We start from the raw sequence: 24,803 nt of genomic DNA on the forward strand, positions 1-24,803 counted from the left end.
TCTGCTTCATTAAACAAGGCTAAAATCTTCCTTTATGGACATTTTAAATGATTTTGGAAGGTTTAATCAAGCAGCCACAGCTGAATGAGCAATGGTACTCTCCTCTAGAGGCAAACAGGCCAAATAGCTGTGTTCCAGGGAAGAATATTGCTCAGTATCATTATCTGATATAGCTTTCATTTATAAAGTACTGAAAGCGTACAAGACACGGTCCATGCCTTGAAGAGCTTGAATAGGGTATATATTTTCTTAACTGGCCACACACATCCATCTACTGGTAGAACATGGACCGCTCTCAAAAATAGTTGAAATTTTGCATTAGGGGAAAAAAGATCTGGGGAAAAAAGATTTAAAGGGCCAACCTGCAAAATAAGCATGCATGGGCTAATCTCTTTCTGCCAGAACAAGTCACAGACATCATGTGCCTCCTTCACCTGCTCACACCCAATACTTGAAGAGGTGGTAGAGTCTTATTGATACAGATTTTTCACAACAATCATGTTAATTTTTATTAAAATTCTGAAGTGCAAATAAGAGTCAGACTGGCCTTATGAAACTCAACAGCATACATTTCTACTACATCACTGTCAACCCTCATTCTGCAGCTACAAAGGCCTTCCTGAATGTTTTGTGGTTTTTTACACTATCCTACTGGGGAAGAAAGGAACACTTCCTTCAATCTTGTAACAAGGAGTTGAAGGGTAAAGGCTGGTTAAGCACTCAAGGGGGAATAAGAAACCTACTAAAACTTTTCAAAAATGTAACTGTAAATTATTTCTTCCCAAAATTTGCCCTGGGAATAAAATCCCATGTGCACCTAAAAATGTGAATTGGCAGCTTTCCATTGACTTCTGGCCATTATTTGGAGCACTGCGGGGCTCTATAAATCATATTACTGATCCAGGACCAACTATTGCCCATCATGGGCCTCTAATCAGTGTATGCTAATGACAAGGAAATACGGGGAACTCATCTTGCACTCGAATACCATCACTGATTTGAAACAGGAAAGAGCAGCCCAGTCCAACTTTATACTTTCTTCCGCAACAAGAGGGAGCTTCTCAATTAACAGTCTTGACATTTTCTGTGAATGTCAACTACCAAAGTTTACTGTACAACAGAGCAAGAGTTAACTTTCACAGGGTGACATGTTTGAATCCCTACTAAGGTCCCAAACAGTCCTCAGTGGAGTTAGGAGAACCATATTCCAAAAACTCAGAAACAGACATAGTAGTAAACTTGTTACTTAATTATTTCCTTTCAGGACAAAGCTCTCTCTATCATCTTCCTTTCCTGGCTTTACTTCCTCAGCAAATGAAGGGGAACTGACTCAGAGTCTCTCCTGGGGAAGAGATCAGGATCCAGAATTACCACAGAGCTATGTGACTTTGCGGAGCAGTCCAGTATAAATAATCCTGCATGTGGTTGTGAGGAATGTGGTCTTTTCATGTGCAGCCTTTCACCTCAGTCACTGGTTTGAATCCAGTTCAGCTTAGTAGTTACCAAAAGACATTACCATCTCACCACCAAGAAATTATGTTGACCTGTGAGTTGGAGGTGCTAGTCCAATACTCTGTGGGCACAAACCAGAACCCTTGACAGTCTGAGCACAGAGGTTAAAAAGTGAATGGACTATCAGGGCTGAACTTCCTTCTCATCACTAGCTACGGCTGCTGCTGCAGGGTCAGAGTTTAAGCCAACCGCAAGGGCATGAAGGGCAAGGAAGGAGAGTGAATGAAAACCTCACATTAGCAATCATCCCAAAGTTCTTGTTCTGTAGCTAGGATAAATAGAGGCTTTCAGTATCCCATATTGTCAAACCAATGCCTTCCACAGGCATTAGATTCACAAACTTTACTATAGTATGAATTGATAATATAAATACAGTGAAACAACAATACTTTTCACCTAATTGTTAATTCAATAATACAGCAGAATGAAAACTGTTCCATAATCTGATTTATACTGTTGTCAACATTGGGTCATTTCATGGCATTATGCTAGTTATCACAAGAGGGTTACAAACACATTTATATGGATTTGAGCCAGACTAGTTTTGGTTAGTTTGTGCTGAGCAAAATCAATACAGATTTCCTTTAAGGAGTTTCTAAAATAGAATAAAGAGGAATAAAGAAAATGAAAATGATAATTCAGGTGAGAGACCTGATCCAAAGTCTGCAAATTTGCTACCTATATCACTACTTAAATATACAGTCATAGTTATTGTGTTAAACTACACACTTAGGCTACTTTTTCTCAAGTAAACAGAAGTTAGAGACTAATCCCTATTTCAAGTAGAAAAATCTCTCTTCCACAACCTGAAAAATGCCAAATTAAGTACAATATTCCAGACAACCCATATCCCAGGGATGAAGTCTTGCTGAAGGCAATCACTGTTGAAAATTGTGTTGACAGCTCCATCGAGCATGCTTGGGAAGTCCCTCTCCAACCACTTTCATGATGGAAACTTCTTCCTCAGATGACTACATGTCTATGAACTGTGCAGAAAAGACTTAAAAGGGGCCATAAACCCAATCTCATTGTTGTCCCTTTGAATGACTGCTCCTTTCCTATATGCAGCATTGTTGTAACTTTCCTGTTAGCCAGAAAGAGCAAGAAAAGCTGCTATGCAACATGAGGATTAACCCTTCCTATACGTAGAATGGCTTTCAGGAGCTTTGCAGCATAAGGCTAGTGACAGGATTTCCCTCTTTTTCTAAATTGTGGTTAAATACATTAAAAACGTGTTGAATGATTGACAGGTCATGCACCCTTCCTCCTCTGTGTACATGTTAGTGGGAGTAATTCATCACAGGAAGCTTTGAATCTCAATGTGGCTGAGGTGCTTGACATTTGTGTCATTTGAGCCACTATGGCAGGCTAAGGTTTCTTCTGGATACATCTGCTTGCCACCTAAGGCATGTTGCATATACACTAAGAAGAAACTGCAGAACCAGGTTTGATAGCCTTTTAGGTTGTGTGTGATTGAGGAGGCTAAAGATCTTTTTAGATGGACTGGATGAATGGAGGAGAAGAGTCAAAAATGGTTTCTGAGAAACAATTCAAAGATTTTGCTTTCAATGGTGTAATATTAAAGAATCAAATTTAAAAGTTTTTTGCCATTGCAGTCCCTTTGATTTTGTTTTTACTTAATGTAGAAATTTGAAAATCTAGAAAGGTAACAATGGATGTGTAGGACAGCTCATTCTGATACATCATTTTCAAAGGAATTGTAGTAACTACATAGCAAATAGAATTCCCTTGAATTATTACAGTCTATTGAGTCAACAAATATTTATGGATACCTTTTATCTTCATGTGCTTTAGCATAAACCATAATGGCTCACTTGAACGTCTTGTTCAGGACACATTAGTCTGTGATTTGAGCTATTTAGTGAGTTGATTATTCGCAATAATGGACTGCTTTATAAGCTATAGCCGTGTCAACTGGTACATAGCACTCTTTAGAGCAAGGATTCTTGGCACACTATACACTAATGCGTTTATAGAACAAACTTAGACTCTTCAGTTCATAGCTCATTAACCTGAACTTTGGTGCCATTGTGATTTGTCAATCATGCATAATAAGCCAGTGTATCAAAATTTATGAAAATTTGTTTAAAAATATTGCCTGCTTGATTTTTTTTTAAAAAACACTTTAAAAAAAGAGCACATACACACACACACAAATAAAAAGCAAGCACCAGACACCACTAAATCTACAGAGAAGAGAAAAAAAATATTCATTTAAGTACTGTAATTACAAAGATATTGCCCAAATTTGGAGAAAATCCATTTATGGGCTGGTGTTATACAGGCCAATATTGTGGTTAGGACAAATATTTATAGTAAAGTTGCACATCTTTACACACACACACAAACTGTCAATTTTTTTCCCCCACTTTGAACTTTAGCGTCCAAAAAGTGGGGACCTGCATGATCACTTTTAAGCTTAATTACTAGCTTAAATTTGGTACGCTGCCACCAGACAAAATATAGTGTTTGGCACACTTCCTGTTCCCCCCAAAAACCTTCCCTGGGGAACCCAACACCCAAACCCCTTGGGGCTTAAAACAAGGAGAAATAAACCATTCCTCCTCCTTTCCTCCACCCAGACTTTCCCCTCTGTGGGTTGCCTTGGGAAGCTATACAGATCCAAACTCCTTGGATCTTAAAACAAAGAGGCATTAACCATTCCCTCCCACCAATCCCTGGTGAGTTTAGACTCAATCCCTTGGATTCCACCATGTCAAGGTTTTTACCCCACTTCGAATTTTAGTGTCCAAAAAGTGGGGACCTGCATGATTACTTTTAAGCTTAATTACTAGCTTAAATTTGGTACGCTGCCACCAGACAAAATATAGTGTTTGGCACACTTCCTGTTCCCCCAGAACCTTACCTGGGGAACCCAAGACCCAAACCCCTTGGGTCTTAAAACAAGGAGAAATAAACCATTCCCTCTCCTTTCCCCCCCCACCAGACTTTCCCCTCCCTGGGTTGTCTTGGGAAGCTATACAAACCTTGACATGGTGGTAGTGGTGGGATCCAAGGGATTGAGTCTAAACTCAACAGGGATTGGTGGGAGGGAATGGTTAATTCCTCTTTGTTTTAAGATTCAAGGAGTTTGGATCTGTATAGCTTCCCAAGGCAACCCAGGAAGGGGAAAGTCTGGGGGGCGGGAAAGGAGGAGGAATGGTTTATTTCTCCTTGTTTTAAGCCCCAAGGGGTTTGGGTCTTGGGTTCCCCAGGGAAGGTTTTTTTGGGGAACAGGAAATGTGCCAAACACTATATTTTGACATGGTGGCACAGTGGTGGGATTGAGTTTAAGAACCAAAGCCAGTGAGGTTTTTTTCCTCTCCTTTCTAACTGCTTGGAAAGCAGTCTGAGGGCAGAGGTGTTAAGTTTTTTAATAAGGGTCTTTGTTAAGAGGAGGCTCAAGCTGTCAGCCAGCAGACAGCCAGCAAAAGGCATTTACAAGTGAATTGTTTTCTCTCTTTCTACCTCTCGGGCATAGCTAATTAGAAAATCTCTGTTAACCAAGCAGTCAGTAAACTGCAGAGGGGGCGGCCAGCACAAGAAAGCAGGAACAGTGAGTTCCAAGGAAGCCATTAAACAGGAACTGGTAAAGCTAGAAGCAGCAGAGAGACACAACGAACATAAGAGACGGATGGAGACTAATTAATGCAGAAATAGCCAGGGAAGAAGTGGCCCACAAAAGAGAAGAACAAGCCAAAGAGGCTGCCCACAGGAGAGAGATAGAGAGGAAACAAAAAGAGCTGGAGATCCAAAGGGAGGCCCACCAGCAGGCCCTGGAATTAGCAAGGGCTAAGCCAGATGTACCAGCCAACCCTAACAACCCTTCTCCAGGTACTATTTCCCATCCCAGAAAATTCCCCACCTACAAGGCAGGTGATGACACTGAGGCCTTCTTAGAAAATTTTGAAAGGACCTGCCATGGGTACAGCATCCCTACAGACCAGTACATGATAGAGCTGAGGCCACAGCTCAGTGGACCCTTAGCAGAGGTGGCGGCTGAAATGCCTAAGGAACACATGAATGATTATGAACTTTTTCAAACCAAGGCCAGAATCAGAATGGGGCTAACACCTGAGCATGCCCGTCGGCGGTTCAGAGCCCTAAGGTGGAAACCAGATGTGTCATTCACCCGACACGCCTACCACATTGGAAAGAATTGGAATGCCTGGATATTAGGAGAAAATGTTAAATCTCTGGACGAGCTGTCCCTCCTAATGCAAATGGAACAGTTCTTAGAGGATGTTCCTGAGGAAATAGAAAGGTACATCCTAGATGGGAAGCCCAAAACTGTAACCGAGGCAGGGGAAATTGGAGCTAGATGGGTGGAAGTGGCAGAAAAGAAAAAAGCTACTAGCAAGGGAAGCGAATATCACAGGGGGCAAACAGAAAATAAACCCTGTCACCGAGGGCAACCCAAGACCCCACCTACAACCCAAGGAAAGCCCCAGACACACTATTGTCCCACCTCACCAGTCTCCAGCAACCCACCTCGGCCCAGTGACCAGTCAGCTGGGCAGTGCTTTAAATGTAATGAATTGGGACATATAAAGGCCAACTGCCCCAAGAACCCCAACCGAGTGCAGTTCATTACATCACCATCACACCAAAGATCCCCAGGCCCAGATGCCTCTCAAATACCCTCGGAGCGAAGGGAAACTTTGAGAATGGGCGGAAAGAAGGTAATCGCGTGGAGAAACATGGGGGCACAAGTGTCAGCTATCCACCAATCCTTAGTGGACCCCAAATTCATCAACCCAGAGGCCCAAGTGACAATTTACTCATTCATGTCAAAATCTGTAGACTTGCCTACAGCTGAACTGCCTGTCCAGTACAAAGGCTGGTCAGAAATGTGGACTTTCGCAGTCTATGACAATTATCCCATCCCCATGCTACTGCGGGAAGACTTGACCAACCAGGTGAAGCTGGCCAAGAGGGTGGGAATGGTTACACGCAGCCAAGCCAGGCAAGCTTCCAGACCCATCCCTGTTCCTGAGCTGTCCACAAGGGCCCCGTCTGTGTTACCAAAGACCCAGACAGAGATGGTGGACCCGGATCCCCTGCCAACGACTGCAACAGCCACAGTGCATCCAGTTCCAGAACCGGAACTGGAAAAGCAACAAGCACCGGAACTGGAAAAGCAACAAGCACCAGAACCATTGCCAGCACTGATGCCAGCGCTTGCAAACCCATCCCCAACCCCAACGCCAGAGGGTGCCAGTGGGCCTGAACTGGCAGAAGCAGCAGACAACCCTACTCAAGAGGCTCAGCCAGAACCTGAAATATCGCATAGTGCACCAGCGGCAAACGGTACATCATCAATGAAAAACCCCATCGCCTACATCGCTTCCAGAGGGACAAAGCCCAGGTCCACAGTCTAAGGAGGAACTGGTGTCTCCAGCCTCAAGAGAACAGTTACAGACTGAGCAGGAAGCAGATGACAGCTTTCAGAAAGCTTGGGCGGCAGCACGGAGCACCCCACCGCCTCTCAGCTCTTCTAACCGATCCTGGTTTGTTGTAGAACAAGGACTTTTATAAAAGGAGACTCTTTCTGGTGGACACCAAGACGACTGGCATCCTCAAAAACAGTTGGTAGTTCCAACTAAGTACCGGGGAAAGTTCTTAAGCTTAGCCCATGATCATCCCAGTGGCCATTCTGGGGTGAACAGAACCAAAGACAGGTTGGGGAAGTCCTTCCATTGGGAGGGGATGGGCAAGGACATTGCTAATTATGTCCAGTCTTGTGAGGTGTGCCAACGAGTGGGAAAGCCCCAAGACCAGGTCAAAGCCTCTCTCCAGCCACTCCCCATAATTGAGGTCCCATTTTAGCGAGTAGCTGTGGATATTCTGGGTCCTTTCCCAAAAAAGGCCCCCAGAGGAAAGCGGTACATATATTGACTTTCGTGGACTTTGCTACCCAATGGCCGGAAGCAGTAGATCTAAGCAACATCAGGACTAAAACTGTGGGCCAGGCCTTAACAGACATTTTTGCCAGGGTAGGTTGGCCCTCCGACATCCTTACAGATTCATAATTTCTTGGCAGGGACCATGGAAGATCTGTGGGAAGCTCATGGGGTGAATCACTTGGTTGCCACCCCTTACCACCATCAAACCAATGGCCTGGTGGAGAGGTTTAATGGAACTTTGGAGGCCATGATACATAAATTCGTAATTGAACACTCCAATGATTGGGACCTAGTATTGCAGCAGTTGCCTACAGGGCTGTACCACATCCCAGTTTAGGGTTTTCACCATTCGAACTTGTGGATGGCCACGAGGTTAAGGGGCGATTACAGTTGGTGAAGCAGCAATGGGAGAGGTTTACGCCTTCTCCAGGAAATAACATTCTAGACTTTGTAAGCAACCTATAAAGCACCCTCCGACACTCTTTAGCCCTTGCTAAAGAAAACCTAAAGGATGCTCAGGAAGAACAAAAGGCCTGGTATGATAAAACATACCAGAGAGCGTTCCTTCAAAGTAGGGGACCAGGTTATGGTCTTAAATGTGCAACAGGCCCATAAGATGGAAGCATCATGGGAAGGGCCATTCACAGTCCAAGAGCACCTAGGAGCTGTTAACTATCTCATAGCATTTCCCACCTCCTCCCTAAAGCCTAAAGTGTACCATGTTAATTCTCTCAAGCCCTTTTATTCCAGAGACTTAAAGGTTTGTCAGTTTAAAGCCCAGGGAGAAGATGATGCTGAGTGGCCTGAAGGTGTCTACTACGAAGGAAAAAGTGACGGTGGCGTGGAAGAGGTGACCCTCTCCACAACCTTGGAACGTCTGCAGCGGCAACAGATCAAGAAGCTGTGCACTAGCTTTGCCCCATTGTTCTCAGCCACCGCAGGATGGACTGAACAGGCATACCACTCCATTGACACAGGTAATGCTCACCCAATTAGATCCCCACCCTACCGGGTGTCTTCTCATGCCCAAGCTGCTATAGAACAGGAGATCCAAAACATGCTACAGATGGGTATAATCCGCTCCTCTACCAGTGCATGGGCATCTCCAGTAGTTCTGGTACCCAAACCAGATGGGGAAATATGCTTTTGCGTGGACTACCGTAAGATAAATGCTGTAACTTGTCCCGACAACTATTCAATGCCACGCACCGATGAGCTATTGGAGAAATTGGGGTGTGCCCAGTTCATCTCTACAATAGACTTAACCAAGTACCGCTAGATGAACCCGCCAAAGAACGGTCAGCCTTCATCACCCATGCAGGGGTGTATGAATTTAATGTGCTTCCTTTCGGGCTGCGAAATGCACCCGCCACCTTCCAAAGACTTGTAGATGGTCTCCTAGCAGGATTGGGAGAATATGCAGTTGCCTACTCGATGATGTGGCCATTTTTTCTGATTCATGGCCCGAACACCTAGAACACCTGGAAAAAGTCTTTGAACGCATCAGGCAGGCAGGACTAACTGTTAAGGCTAAAAAGTGTCAAATAGGCCAAAACAGAGTGGGACACCAGGTGGGTCAAGGAACAATAAACCCCCTACAGGCCAAGGTGGATGCTATCCAAAAGTGGCCTGTTCCAAAGTCAAAGAAACAGGTCCAATCCTTCTTAGCCATGGCCAGGTATTACAGGCGATTTGTACCCCACTACAGCCAAATCACTGCCCCACTAACAGACCTAACCAAAAAGACCCAGCCGAATGCAGTTAAGTGGACTGATGAGTGTCAGAAGGCCTTTACCCAGCTTAAGGCGACGCTCATGTCTGACTCTGTGCTAAGGGCCCCCGACTTTGACAAACCATTCCTAGTAACCACAGATGCATATGAGCGTTCTGTAGGAGCAGTTTTAATGCAGGAAGCACCGAATCAAAACTTCCATCCTGTCGTGTTTCTCAGCAAGAAACTGTCTGAGAGGGAAAGCCACTGGTCAATCAGTGAAAAAGAATGCTACGCCATTGTGTATGCCCTGGAAAAGCTACACGCATATGTTTGGGGATGGCGGTTCCAACTACAAACCGACCATGCTGCACTAAAGTGGCTTCATACTGCCAAGGGAAACAGAAAACTGCTTCGATGGAGTTTAGCTCTCCAAGATTTTGATTTTGAAATTCAACACATTTCAGGAGCTTCTAACAAAGTAGCTGATGCACTCTCCTGTGAAAGTTTCCCAGCATCAACTGGTTAAAAATTGTCCTTATAATGTGAAAAGTCTTGTAGTTTACATAATTAGTAGTATATGTAAAGATGCATGTGTTGTATTAATCTGTTTATTCTAAAGTTCTAGGAAGAAATCACCGCCAGTACGGTTCCACACACTCTGAGATTTGGGAGGCGTGTCATAAACAGATGGTTAAGGGTTAATGTCTCTTTAACCTGTAAATGGTTAAGAAGCTCAGTGAACCTGGCTGACACCTGACCAGAGGACCAATGGGGGACAAGATACTTTCAAATCTTGGTGGAGGGAAGTCTTTGTTTGTGCTGTGTGTTTTGTTCGTTGTTCACTCTTGGGGCTAAGCGGGACCAAACGTACACCCAGGTTTTTTCCAATCTTTCTGAATCAGTCTCTCATGTTTCAAAATAGTAAGTACTAGCCAGGAAAGGCGGATTAGTCTTATGTTTGTTTTCTTAACTTTTAAATGTGTATTCTGCTGGAAGGATTTTTACCTCTGTTTGCTGTAACTTTGACTCTCAGGCTGGGGGGGGGCAGGGTGGGAAGTCCCTCTAGTTTATATGAATCTGAATACCCTGTAAGCATTTACCATCCTGATTTTACATAAAGAAAGAAAAAGTAAAAATTATCTAATTAAAAGCTTTCTTTTTAAGAACCTGATTGATTTTTCCTTGTTTTGGAATCCAAGGGACTGAGTCTAAACTCACCAGGGATTGATGGGGGGGTGGGGGGGAAGGAAGGGAATAGTTAATTCCTCTTTGTTTTAAGATCCATGGAGTTTGGATCTGTATAGCTTCCCAAGGCAACCCACAGAGGGGAAAAGTCGGGGGGGGGGGAAGGAGGGGGAATGGTTTATTTCTCCTTGTGTTAAAACCCAAGAGGTTTGGGTCTTGGGTTCCCCAGGGAAGGTTTTGGGGGAACAGGAAGTGTGCCAAACACTATATTTTGTCTGGTGGCAGCGTACCAAATTTAAACTAGCAATTAAGCTTAAAAGTAATCATGCAGGTCCCCACTTTTTGGGTGCTAAAATTCAAAGTGGGGAAAAAACCTTGACACAAACTTATAATGGGAATGTTGAGAAAGCCTTCATTAAAGTAACAGTGGCATGCATGATTATAGTATGAAAATATTTGCGTGATATCCAAAATATTTACATTAACCTATGCTGGTGTACAGAGCATTTTTTTTGCAAACTAGTCAAGGAAATACATTATATTGTACCATGCTGAATGCACTTCTAGGAGAAGGAAAATCTGTGTAGCAAACTAACAAGCAAATTTTAAGCTTAAATCCTAGTCTTAAAATTAATTTGAGAGTCAGTGTGGTAACATACTACAAATTGCTCCACTCTCTACTGATAGATGAGACTTGCATGTTGATTGATTTCAACATAGCATTTAGAAAACATGATCAGGAGCCAAGTTTGAAAAGTTGTAATTAATTGTGATCAATTTGAATGTGTCTCAGTATGCAAAGGAAACACCACAAACTTCCCTCGGTATTAAAAGCTGAGTTTCAGGTTATTCATGTATGGTTAATTTGTTACACATACTAATACCATTGTCACATTCTGTTTGTACACAGCAAGAACACAACAAACACATTTTGGTCTAGCGTTTTATACGAAGAATTTAATTATCTATACATGTGACTACTTGTAAAGGCTGTATTACAGTTGTTAAAGCTGCAGGTTTTATATATTTATATATTTTACATTCATATCAATGAAAATACTGAAGTGCAATTGAATAAGGAGCTTCACTTGTTCTTTGCACCATATGAAAATGGGGGAGGGGTAAGGAAGGAACTCTAAGACACCGCCAGCATGAAATTTAGAAATACATGAACAGAACATGACTAAATGTTAAAGTCATTAGTAGAACGGCTATATTGTGCTTGAGGCATGGTTCTTTCCCCCCCGGTGCAGAGCGCATCAGGCATTTCATTAAGAGTTTATAACTAATGTTTGAAAGACAAACATGGCTTAGGCTACAGCACATCTATTACATAAACTTGACTGTAAGCTCCATTTAATATTAATTTGTATAAATTCCACAGTCTAGTTAAAAAATGTAAACATTGGAAATTAATTGCAGGGAGATATTTCTATACATTCTTTCTTGTCAAGATAATTAATTGTTCAAAAGATGATGTTCCATAGTCATGTAAAAGTAACAATGGTAATAAAACTTCATGTAACAGGTTGAAAAAAAAGTCATGTTAATTCTCAAAGACCACATGAATGTAGTATTTTACTGATTTCGGATAGGAAAATGCAAAAACCACACAAATCTGAGACAAACAAAACAAAGATGCTTTCTTACTGTAGCTACAAATAACAGTGCAAAATAAAATTAATGCAATAAGGATTACAGCATTATGCAAGGATAGTATCTCTTGCATTGGAAGGAAATTAATTTCTTCAATCCACAATGTATTACACACTCAACACGGAACACCTGATACATACAGTATAAGAACTGGAACAAAATACCAATTGGGCATGTGTTAAAGTTCCTTAAACTAATTTAGCTCCTTCTGTTCTTTTGTAATAGAAAAAAACAAGACATTGATAACACTGGACAACTGAACAATAAAAAAAGAAAGTCTCAGATTAATGGACATTTGGAACAATTTTAATAGCACATGCAGCATTCCTTGATAGTGGGTCTTTTTGCAAGAAGAAAATTGCATTGCAGAAATTTTATTTATTCTTTTCCTTTAGAAGGCTAAGATACACATTTAAAATTATTTGTAAAACTACTGAAAGCACCTGTGCAAAGGTGGAAAAAATTAGTTTGGTAACTATGAAAGCCACAAAAGGACCCACTATCCTGTGTATTTTTTTTTTTTTTTTTTTTTTGTAATTTAGCTTCTATAGCTGTAGATAATTAACCCAAACATTGTGATTACATGCAACTAATGTAAAATGAGGTAAACTGCTCTGCAGTGTGTTCTTCTATTCAGAAGGCAGTAGATGATCATGCTGGAAGTCACATGATCAAGGCTGCATCTCCCATCATCCCTCTGGGCAGTGATATGGGATAGTGGGTCTCTTTGAGGACTTTCAAGCCTGAGTGGGGGATGGACAACATATGATTCCTAGAAAAAGGAGGAAAACAACACATAAGCAAAACAAAACAATGAGCAAAATTCAAGCTAGGAAAATGAGTCAGGCATGTAAACGGCATGATGCAAAAATGATAAAAGGGAACGTGCTACAAAGGGGATGGAACTAAAAAAAACAAAAACACAAAATAAGGTTTCTTTTACAGAAGGTCTTCAAAGAGACTTTGGCAAATGCAGCAGTGGTCAAGCTTTGAGTTCTGCAAATCATAGCAGAATCATAGCAATGCTGCATGTTACATTTTAAAATACTACATAAGCAGTAACAGTAAGATAGTGAACAGGTCACTTACATTGCTGGCTTGGGTCCATATCTGTTGTCAGTTTCACATAGTTGGATGGGAAGAGACCCACTTGTCCATTCACTTCTCCTTTCCACCAATCTGGGTCATCCTTGTTCAGGACGTTTATGATCTGGCCTTTATTGAATGCCAGTTCATCGTCATTCTGTGCAGTGTAGTCATACATGCCAATTACTTGGCACACTGTAAGATAAATGAACAAGTCTATGGCATCGATAACATTCCAGTAAACTATCATATGTAAGTGTATTCAAGTTACAATAATGATTACTGTCTGCAATATTTCCCTGGTTAGAAAATACTCAGCAAATAATAAGATGAGTTTACATATCAAGATTGACTTTCTGAAAGTCAAAACTTGTTCTAGGATTAGATATTAGTTTTCTACAGCCATTTAACTTTAGTTTTATAGTTATTCTATCCACAAAAGGTCCATGGTGGTTTTATGCGGAGACAAAACAATCCCACATGTTCTGGATCTTCTCTAGCATTACAAAGCCTACTCTCTCAGCTAGAACCGGTCAACTGACAAATAAGTGTGGCATACATAACATTTTCGAATCCCTACTTTTACAAATTTAGGGTATGGACTCTTTCTTCAAAGTATTGTAACTTCTCTTTGAAGGGGGAGAAAGCCACCTACTAAACACAGCTCCAGTCAGGAGAAAGAAAGCAGTGATATCCCTCTGGTGCCAATGCTGCTAGAGATGTTTAGAATATCAGAAATTAGAGACTATTGGGAGGGGAGGAAGGGGGAGAGGGGAAAAAAAAATCAGAAAACTTGTTAGGTCATTTAACCCATCCTCTTGCCAGGGCAAAACTGTTGCCTGCAATACATTTTTCTATTTTCTTACCATGGAACTCAGTATATCTGAGTGGCTCCCAGGACACAATGGGCTCCACACAATCATGATAGAGGGGAAAATTGGCCCAAATCTCCCAAGCCAGGTAGGGCTATATTCTCTTTTAAACAAAAGAACAACAACAACTTACTTCCTTATCCTTTCTGCTGTGTTCTATGTTCCAAGCAATGGGGCTTCTGGTATTTTCCCCTCAAAAGATCATTTGACTGTCTAATAGATTGCAATGTCAGGAAACAGCTCCATGATATTCAGCATTAATTTCTCCATTCTTAATTTCCTGCCAGTACTGAGTGATAGCACTTTTATAACTCAAAATAATTCCTGTTTACTTTTCCAGAGACCTGGAGCTTATGATGACTCCTTTTAATTATTGCTTTGCCTATCATGCTGAGGAGTCAGATAACTAATCCATGCTAATTTCCACATTTGACTATACATGGTGTACATATTTCAGTGCAGAGTTTCTTTAACATTTATAAATTTTTAGCATTCCATTTCTTAATCTGAAAAAAGGTAATTTTTCATCCATTGTTATTTGTCCCAACTAATACTGTATCAAGCCAAATAAAGTCTGAATTTGGTCCTATCTCACTACACTTAAGTTTGCTAGTGGAGTTTTGAATATACAGTAGAATCTCAGAGTTATGAACTGTCCAGTCAATCACACACCTCATTTGGAACCAGAAGTACACAATCAGGCAGCAGCAGAGACAAAAAAAAGAAGCAAATACAGTACCGTGTTAAATGTAAACTACTAAACTCTGAGGTTCTACTGTACCCCATCTCAGATGGAAAACCCTAGGAATGATATCAATTTGCTTGCATTCCTAGCAGTGACAGCAGCTCCAAAACCCACAGATAACTATATAAGTAGACTAAAGTGTATGTACCCCTCATTTCTGTTTAAAAACAACAACAATAATGATATGCAGTTGGCCCAGTGGTTATCTGTAATACATCATCTGATACGTGGGTTAGAATCAGAGTGCAGGTTCCTGTCTGGCTCTCTCCAGTTCAGCACAAGCTACAAATCCTAAGGAAGCAGCACACTTATTCTTTAAAATAAGTAGGACTGCTTGAAAACAGGTTTCCTAGTATTTCTATAAAATGACCTCTCTACCTGTGGCAATACAGAAGTAGCACTCACAGGCTATGAAAGGAGTCCTGCTCATTTCTCAAGCTAGCAGGACAGTGCTCACATCACAGGTTTAGAAGGGGGCAGATGTAAAGCAGTGAGAAATTAAGGAAGTCTCAAGGTCCCAAAAGGCAAAAAGTGTCCATGCAACAGAATTTAAAAAGCTGTTCAAAGTCATACAATTCATGTTATATTCTGATAGTCCTTCTCCTTCAAACTCCAGACATCATGTGCTATTGCACACTTTAAAGACGCCTCTCTATGTACCACCTGGCCACTACTTTCCTCTTATGAAGATTCTTCTCAGTTCTACTCCCCACAGCCATAAGTTGCTCCTTTACATAAAAAACCTCTGTTCCACCAGCCCATACCTCCAGACTTCATCCATAAAGAAACCCTATTAGACTGACCACATGCCAAATTAGGACATCATCATTATAAAAGGAAAGACAAGACCATCCCTTTTCTTCCACACACTCTCCAAAATCAATATAAAGTTGTATTTGATACAATCATGTTTGATTATGTGTCCAATATTCATTATGAATAATGTACGACATTACTAGAATGTTTATGTATTTGTATAAAATATTGTTTAGCACTTGTGAAAGGTTCTAGCTTGTCAGCCCTATAATACAAAAAATACAAGTGCCTTCGCAATGCCTTGCTAGTGTGCCCCAAGCCTGAACTGGTGGGAGCTACCTCACCAGCGGTGAGAAGATAGATCAGTCTTCATGCCAGTTGACTTTTTTGCTTCCCTGCTAAGTCTACCAATAAGAGAGCCATTTAGTGCAGCTTGGGATGCAGACTTTTCTGATGTGGCCACCTGCTTTCACCAAAAACTGAAATGAGACTTATTTCATACTTTTCAAAGAGGTCACTAACATATCAGATGACAGCTTTCAGTCATTCGAGTATTCCATTATAATTTCATGACTTATTAGTTCCCCAGCATTTAAATACTTATGACTACTTTTCCTAGATATTTGGAGACAGATCATCAAGATAGATGGCATGCTTGGTGTGTCAGTGTATAGATTCAATATTTTATACACAAGCAATTAGAAACAGACTCCTTTTGGCTCAAGGGAATGATAGTGATTAGAGAACAGCTCAGGGAAGTAGTGTATGAGTGCAAGTCCAAGCCAGGTCAATATTAATGGAAGACATTACCATCTGGATATTGTTCAATGGCATTTGTGGAAAAAACTGATTGTCTCACTTCAGATCCTCATGGGCAAGTGTCCTTACCACAAGGGTACCACCCAAACTGGCAAACTCAGCAGGGATATTAAGGACATAGAATGAACTATCTTCTCACCCTTAAACCTGGTCCTGCCACAGTTGGCATACATTAGTAGGACTGTTTGTTACTGCCTGTGCTGGATCTTTAGTGGATAGCGTATTACAGTCTCTAGGGGTACCAGTCCTGTATCCTTTCATTAGCATTAAAATAAGCAAACATGCATGATAGATATATTACATGTTAACTGACTGGTCTTCTTTCCCTAAAGTCATATGATCAAAGTTAGATATGAGAAAATACTCCACAGATGAAATAAAGAAACTTATTGTATAGAAATTCATAAGAAAAATGAAATATTTTGGAAAGGAACTTTGAAACCCAAGTGACTAGTATAACAGTTAATTCACTAGAAATGTCCAGTTCTAAACTACACAAGTGACACAGAACAACAAATATTTTGAGAACATTACTGCATTACTTACCAGAAGGTAATACTGTTGATTTAGGTGGCTCAGTTGGTGTAGTTTTACTGGTACCAGGACTTAAAAGTTTTACATAGTTAGCAGGGAACCATCCTATCTGTCGTTTTTTCCCTCGTGCCTAATAAGAAAATAATTCTTTTCAGAGGGTTAAGCACATCAGCAGACCCCAAATCGGGACAGAGTAAGTCAGTCTACATTTTATTCATATTTGAAGTTACACAGACCACTTTAAAATAGGCCAAATGATCTTAAAGAACATAGACAGTTGGTTTTTTAAAGAGCACTGAAACATTCTGATACTCATCTAAGTCCTTTTCTACTTGGCAAACACTGATTTGTCCCACATTGTATTTCTAAAAAGCTAAAATTAGAGTACAGAATCATAGAAATGTAAGATTGGAAGGGACTTTAAAAGCTTATCAAGTTCAGCCCCCTCACTAAAAGCAAGATCCAAGTACCTAGACCATCCTTGACAGCTGTTTGTCCAACCAGTTCTTTAAAACCTCCAGTGATGGGGATTCCACAACCTCCCTTGAAAGTCTATTACAGAGCTTAACTACCCTTATAGTTAAAAAGGTTTTACTCATATCTAACCTAACGCTCCCTTACTGCAGATTAACTCCATTATTTCTTGTCCAACCTTCAGCGCACGTGGAGAACAGCAAACTATAGCTGTAGTATTATAAACTTACAATAGATACACGAACAGTTACCAATTGCTACAAAGATAATGACAGACACTGTGGCAAAGGAAGTGTGTTCCAAGTTTTTGTTCAGATAAACCTGAAGATTGGACGTTTATCAAAGCAAGCGCTTAGCAAGATTTAAAAAAAAAAAAAAAAAAAAAGAAGGACTGGACATTTACACAGATATCAAGAATCTCCAGCTATAATTAATAACAAATTTTGGAAGGGATATTAAAGTTCATGCTTCAGGGCTCCAGTCAATTTAACTAAGGGAAACTAGGATGAGACAGTGTGGAAGACAGATCTGCCTGTGGCAGGATTGTCACACCTTCTACTGAAGTATCTGGTACTGAGCATTATTGGAGACAAAACACTGGCCCAGATGGAACTCGGATCTGATCCAGTCTGGCAATGCCAGTGTTTCTGGCTGCAAAACTGGGCTAGATGTTTCAGATTATTTTGTCAATGAACTTCTCTCCAGCTAAGAACCAGAAGAGAAGCCTGGGAAATGGTTTTTAAATCTTTCTGACCAACAACTGTAATATTGGCAGCTTCTAATTTTAGTGCTAATTCTTTATTTTTTAAAATTTATGGTGTGTTTTTTTGCCATTTACTTTTTGTAGTTGGATGAAGATGTAAGAATTTCTAATATTACACTGAAGTTTGCCTTTCAAAGCATAACAAAAATATCTTTGTTCTATTGAAAGCAGTCATCTGTGCAGTATTACATCTTGGATTACCAATTTAACCTAATCTTTTTAGATCTGATTCAAAATCTGCATAGATTATTAACAGCCTAATAGTCCTGGAAGATCTCCTTAAGCCTAACAGAATACAATGCCTGATAGATATTTATGTATCTCTGTTCTGTTTGGAAAAAGCAGTCCTACAGCATTTTATTTTATTTTATCTTGCCACTCTGACTAATATTTAATCCAGTTCCTTCAGACTGAGATACAGTGGAGGTTCTATTTCTTTTTGAGGGACAATTATGAGCAAACATTATTTCAATGTTTAAAAGAACAAGTGTTAATTTGAAACATAGTCATGTTTTTAAAAGTTGAATTAAAAAGTAGTTTGATACTACACCATCTCCTGAGTTCTCCTGCCACTCACATTTTACAGCCATACTTTTGTTTTTTAATGCTTCTCTTTTCCCAGATGCTGCATGAAAGAGCCAAGCAACCAGCACAGGAAACAGACTACAAAATGCTGGCAAAGGAGCAAACTAAACATGCTACAGAAAAAAAAAAAAAACAGATTTACTCCCCTCCCTCAATTTCATTCCACTACAGTACTCTTCAGCAGTACTTGTAGCAACAATAGGCAAAACGTTTTCAGATAAAATACAGCTCTACCTCGATATAACGCTGTCCTTGGGAGCCAAAAAATCTTACCGCGTTACAGGTGAAACCGCGTTATGTCGAACTTGCTTTGAACCACTGGAGTGTGCAGCTCCACGCCCCCCAGAGCACTGCTTTACCGCGTTATATCCAAATTCATGATATATCGAGTCGCGTTATATCAGGGTAGAGGTGTACTATTAGGTTGCTAATGTCTCTGACTTTGCCAAGTTACAGAAAGAATTGTTGCAGTATTAAAAGCTGTGTTAGATGTCCTGCAGCGGTGGTGGGGTTACATACAAAGTATTCTGTAATTTGTGAATCTGACTTCTCACTCAACTACAGGCTTGATTTTATGAGGAGAGTGGAGAAGGACATTAATATAGTCCCTGGCCAGCATGAAGTTTGGCAGCATGTATTCACAGCAGTTCCTAAAGCTTTTAAAATTAAATACAAAAGTTAAGCCATTTAACTAAACATTAAGAAAAACCCTAAATATTAAATCTGTTCTACAGTTAGGTATTATGGGAACTCAAGGTAAAGATGTATATTCACACAATAAAAGTCCAATGTTTGTTTCAGCATTTACACTGCCTATTACTTGGTGAAGGCATCCTATTTTAACTTTTCTACTTTTAAAATATTTTTTTATTGGCAACAATAAAACTTGTTTGAGCCTTTTACATTACAAATTAAGAGTGGTGTAGCAAGCTGCTGAAATTAACCTGTGAGAGGAGCTCCCAGAGAGAGAGGGAAGAACCACCAGTAAAGAAATATGGAAGGGAGGAGATGGTAGTGAATATTTAAAGTTTGGATAAACTCAAACATGTGTATTACAAAAAAATATATAATTTTGCTCTTTTGGATAATATTGTCACTGCATACACACAAAAATCAGTTTGATGACAAAGCAAGACTGAAAAAAAAATTAGGTTTGTTGTTAACACGCACCGAAGTCAAAGTTTCAGAACTGACCTGAAGCAAGTTCTAAACATTAAAAAACAAAACAAAGAACACTTGATGGTTATTTTAATAGTATTAACAATATTAACCATTTTTAAAGCATCTTTAAGCTTTAAAACTTTCTGACATCCAGTGCTTTTTACTAGCAAAAGTTAATCGTTTTTTTCATTAAACTGGGCCTTGCAGAGAAGGTTTGTAAAAGCGGTAGCCCCCATTGTGACAAAACAGTCCCACTGAATGAAGAACTTGAAACAGCAGCCAGTACTTCCCAAACCAGCTTTAAACATTCCTTTTTACATACACACAAGATATGCTCTCATTTGGGAAAAATTGAGTCAGTTAGCTTAGGTAGTATAATGGATCGCTTGAGTTTTCTTTTAAGTTAAAATCAAAAGCAATTTTTTTATTTGTCCTAATCACACTCAATTTTGTTACACATGGTGGATAAAACTACATCTATGTTAAACATTAGGCAACATTAATCTGCTCAATAAATTAATCAATGGCCTTATATGACTGCTGGCCATTGATTAATTTATTGAGCAGATTAATGGCGAAGAAAGGACAGACAGTGAAGAAATTGACCATCACTCTGAAACCCACTAATTTTTCCAACGGAAAAAAGACCAGTTTAAATGGTCAGTTTAGACCAAAAGAAATTTAGCAAGACTGGTTGAAGAAATAGATTTGATTAGCCCAAAATTTGTCCCTTGTTTGTATCTTTCTATTACCCACAGTATGGCAAAATGCCTTGCTATTACCTTAGGTAATTTTATATTTTATTTTGAAGAACTAATGTAAATGTAAAAAGAATAGGAGTAGTTGTAGCACCTTAGAGACTAACACATTTATTTCAGCATAAGCTTTCGTGGGCTACAGCTCACTTCTTCGGATGCATAGAGTGGAACACACATGTATGTTTCAAATATTTTGGCTGCATAATAATTTTTTCCCAGAGGTACTGATGTATCCATCCTTAGACAAATAAAACAAAATATGGATGTGGAATTTTATAGAAGTAGTAGCAGTAACTAACTTGGAGCTCTCCCTCCCACCATCCACCTGGATTCTTCTTTCTGATGAGTATCAGTTGACCAGGAGCCAGGGTAAGTTGTTCAGGTCCTGTTGCTGTGTAAGAGGCAATAACTTGGGCAATTTCTGTTAAACAGAAAGAGAAAAAATTCCATTTACTGTTAATTTGAAAAATAGAACCAGTACCCAAGTTTAGCATGCAATATTTACGGTGCCATATCTCATGAGTACAGTATGTCCACTATGAACTTCTTGCATCAAATTGGTTTTATTTTCTATTTATGCTGTGCCACAGATATGGATGGCAGTTTACCAGATATCAGAACCTTGCCCCAAAGAGTTCACACATAAATTAGGAACAGAATGATGTGTGAAGACAATAGTACAGGGTGGGTTGGGGCAAGTTAGAGTGAAGATTCTGCAGTCACGTGGGAAGTAGTGTTTATCATGAGGACCACACACCACTTTAAAAAAAAAAAAAAAAAAAAAGAAACTATAGTCTTCATTGCTACCAGAAGTAGTACATTTTGAGAAAAGACCTCAAGGAGGAGAGGTTGGAGGAGTGGCAGATAGGAGTCAGAGAGGGAATTCCAGGTATAGGGATTTACATGAAAAACTGAATGACAACCTCAAGGGTTAAAAAAACATGAGTCGAGCCCCCCAAAATCATAAGATTTTAAAGAACAGCGTTTGGGTTCTTCTTATTTGCCTTGTGGATTTTGAACCTGTAGCATTCATATTTTCAAGCTAGAAACTCAGAAAACTCTGAGATCCTCACAATCAGGTCCAAGAGCTGAGGCCTACATAAAATAATCAAATATTGTGAGAGTTGGTGACATTGTACACAACGGAAGAAGGAGGAGGTTGACAGCAAGAGCACTAGTATGGACTAAAGGACGACTGAGTGGAACAAAAGGATACAAGAGTCAGGGCTGGCTCCAGGCACCAGCGTAGGAAGCAGGTGCTTGGGGCGGCCAATTCAAAGGGGCGGCACTCCACCCAGTATCGGGGTGGCACGTCTGGGTTTTCAGCAGGAATTTGGCGGCAGGTCCCTCAGTCCCTCTCTTCCTCTTTGAGCTGCTGCCAAATTGCTAAAGAGGACGAAAGGGAGGACCTGCCACCCAACTGCCGCAGAAGCAGCGGTGCGATTGAGCTGCCACCGACGTGCCACTGCTTGTCGGTTTTTTTTATTTATTTTTTTGCCTCTTGGCATGGCAGAAAAGCTGCAGCCGGCCCTGACAAGAGCAGAGAGGTACATTGTGGAGACTTTTGAAGTCAAGAACAAAGATTAGTTTGATTAAAGGAGGCAATAGAAAGCAAGTGACAATAATGAGAGATTAACAATGATGGAAGCATTTTGCAAGGAATATTTTTGGTGGCACTTCTTCGGACAGACTTCTCAGGGGAAGACATGTTTTTGGGAGGTCAGAGAGAAAGCCTTGCAACAATCAAACCCTGAAAAAATGTTGTCACAATGGAAGTAGACAGGAAATGAACATTTTGGAAAATAAATCAAGACAGGATTTAGTGACAGGACTCATGTAAGAGAGAGGGAGGTGGCGGTAAATATTACAACAATTGGGACTCAGTGGTAAACTGAATTAGTGGAGTTGTCAACAGTGGAAGAGGATTTGAGAGTTTAGTTTTTGACACGCTAGGTCTTTGATGTGGCTGTGACTGAGTAGCCACCTATGAGCCAAAGGAACTATGGGGCATTTGTACAGGAGATCTTTTTAGGCCTAATTGGGGTGGAGTAAAAGGAGGACTTAAGAGCCTCAGGGTACATCTTCACTATCCGTCGTATCGGCGGGTAGCAATCGATTGCTCGGGGATCGATATATCTCGTCTCATCTAGACGCGATATACCGATCCCCGAACATGCTTATATCGATTCCGTAACTCCACCAACCCGAACGGAGTTGCGGAATCGACAGGGGGAGCCGCGGACATTGATCTCACGCCGTGAGGATGGTGAGTAATTCGATCTTAGATACTTCGACTTCAGCTATGTTATTCACGTAGCTGACATTGCATATCTAAGATCGATTTTCCCCCGTAGTGTAGACCAGCCCCCAGATAGCTCACAGATGAAAGGTCTCTAATGATGGGAGCTCAGTGGGAAGCTTTTTCATGGGCAGGTTTTGAGTGGGTTTTGGGTGTGTGTGTTTTGTTCTACAGGCTGGAGACAGAGGTAGTTTTTACTTGGCAACGGCTAGAATGAGACTGGGGACTAGCTAGGTGATGTGGTAACTGAGTTAGGCTGATTAGATCACCCAGGAAGTGTACTGAGTCTGCCTTTTGTTTGAGATTAAGCATGCCTAGATTAAGACATTCATTTATGCTGCAATATTTTTATGAGTTTTCAAGAGGCATATTTTGTGTTGTATTATTTGTGACACAGTCTTTGCATGAAAAATCATTTCTGCACAGAACAGTCTTAGTCTTGGGATGGCCTAACACAACCTGCTCCAGCCACACTGACATTTGGAGAGTAAGCAGAAGAGAAAAAAAGCTCCCACAATGACCAAGAAGGGGTTAATGAGAGCCTGTGGGCCCAATCAGCCCCAGCTGGCTACACCCTTGTAAGATGTCATGCCTGGAAGAAGGAGATAAAAGAGGAAAAGCTTGGCTCAGTGGTGGCTGATAGAGAGGACTAGACCTCTTGAGCTAGCCCTGTGAAGGAAAGGCTGGCTGGGGCCAAAGCCTAACCAGAGGCTGCTTGAAGCTATTAGCCAATACATATATGTTAGGCATAGTATAAACCACATTAATGGGTATTATGTGTACAGTATTAATATAACACACACACACATATAATTAATATCATGTGTTGGGAAGTTATGTTAACTGAACACATTATGCTCTCCCCACAATTCTGTTCACTCATATCAAATATCCGACAACACTTTCCAAATCTGAAGTCAGCTTTGGCATTAAAAACAGGAAACCTGTCAAAACCAATATACATGTAGTGGCGTGTCCTAGCACAGGTTGGTACGTACCTCTATGCCCAACTGGTTTGAAATGTAGTATCCAAAACAGAGATAAGGAGAGTATGAAACAGAACAAGAAGTTAAGAAACTGTTACAAACAAGGGGTTGGATTTTAGTGACATGTAAAAAGTTTTGTAACATTTAAAATCATATTATAAATACTGCTAGCTGAAATATGTATTTTTAAAGCACACTTTCTGTGTAAGGTGAATACGCTGCAAGACAAGAATTGCTTCCCAGAAGAAGGGTGTGGTGTGTCTCCTTTTTGTACTGTGATCTTTTGTCTTTAGACAATAGATTTGGCTAAGTTGTTTATTTGGTCTCTTGAAAAATTTTAAGAGCAAACCATGAATGTAGTCAACAACTGGCTATATCTTTGAGTCAATAAGCTGCCTGGAAGGAAGGATGGACCAGCTAGGGCTCTAAAATGTCAGAGCCACCTTAGGACAGGTAGCTCTGGTGCTGGACTTTTTAAGTTTCCTTTTGTTCTTCATAACTACTTTGGCCCCCCTTTGTCTTGGGACCTGCAGAAGAGAGTTAGCCAGGGAAAGGCCTAGCTGCCCAGGAAGCATGCCCAGGAAGCTGTCCAGGGATACAGAAGTGGGTCTGAATAAACAGACATCTGCTTCGTACAAGGTTACTGGGCTGGAACCACAGTAGAGGGTAAACCTGGGTTTCACTACCAGCTCACCTAGGGTGAGGCATGAAGACCCCACAGCCAAGGGCTGGGCAGGCCCCAAAAGCCTGAGTTGGACCCAATCTCCAGTTAGGCTGCCAGACCACTGGCAGGTTGTCCTTGGATTTCTCCAGAAGGGGCGGGCCTAGAAGTGGCCTGGCTGGAGGGTCAAGTCACAGGAAGAGAGAACAGCCCAGAGCCAGAGCTGCTGTCAGCAGGAAGTGCCAAAGGAGCAGGAGAGCCCCTACACCATGCTCAGCCATGAGGGGTGAACCTGCAAGTGAGCAGACTC

At 40.8% G+C, this 24,803-nt stretch overlaps 1 protein-coding gene across 8 annotated transcripts in view; it reads right to left on the minus strand.

Moving 5' to 3' along the window:
• The window catches only part of ITSN1 (intersectin 1), a 238,546-nt gene that overhangs the window by 33,514 nt on the left and 180,229 nt on the right, over positions 1-24,803 (minus strand). For 6 of the 8 annotated variants that reach the window (XM_030578552.1, XM_030578544.1, XM_030578535.1 and 3 more), the window contains 3 exons: positions 20,847-20,968; positions 16,819-16,936; positions 13,084-13,275 (listed from right to left, as the gene is read on the minus strand). In XM_030578552.1, the coding sequence (XP_030434412.1) occupies positions 13,084-13,275; positions 16,819-16,936; positions 20,847-20,968 (432 nt within the window). Of the gene's footprint in view, positions 1-11,888; positions 12,767-13,083; positions 13,276-16,818; positions 16,937-20,846; positions 20,969-24,803 lie in introns of those variants that run through there. The other 2 variants (XM_030578572.1, XM_030578590.1) reach the window with 2 other exon arrangements.

This window comes from Gopherus evgoodei, chromosome 1 (assembly GCF_007399415.2).
Source record: "Gopherus evgoodei ecotype Sinaloan lineage chromosome 1, rGopEvg1_v1.p, whole genome shotgun sequence".
Lineage (NCBI taxonomy): Eukaryota > Metazoa > Chordata > Testudines > Testudinidae > Gopherus > Gopherus evgoodei.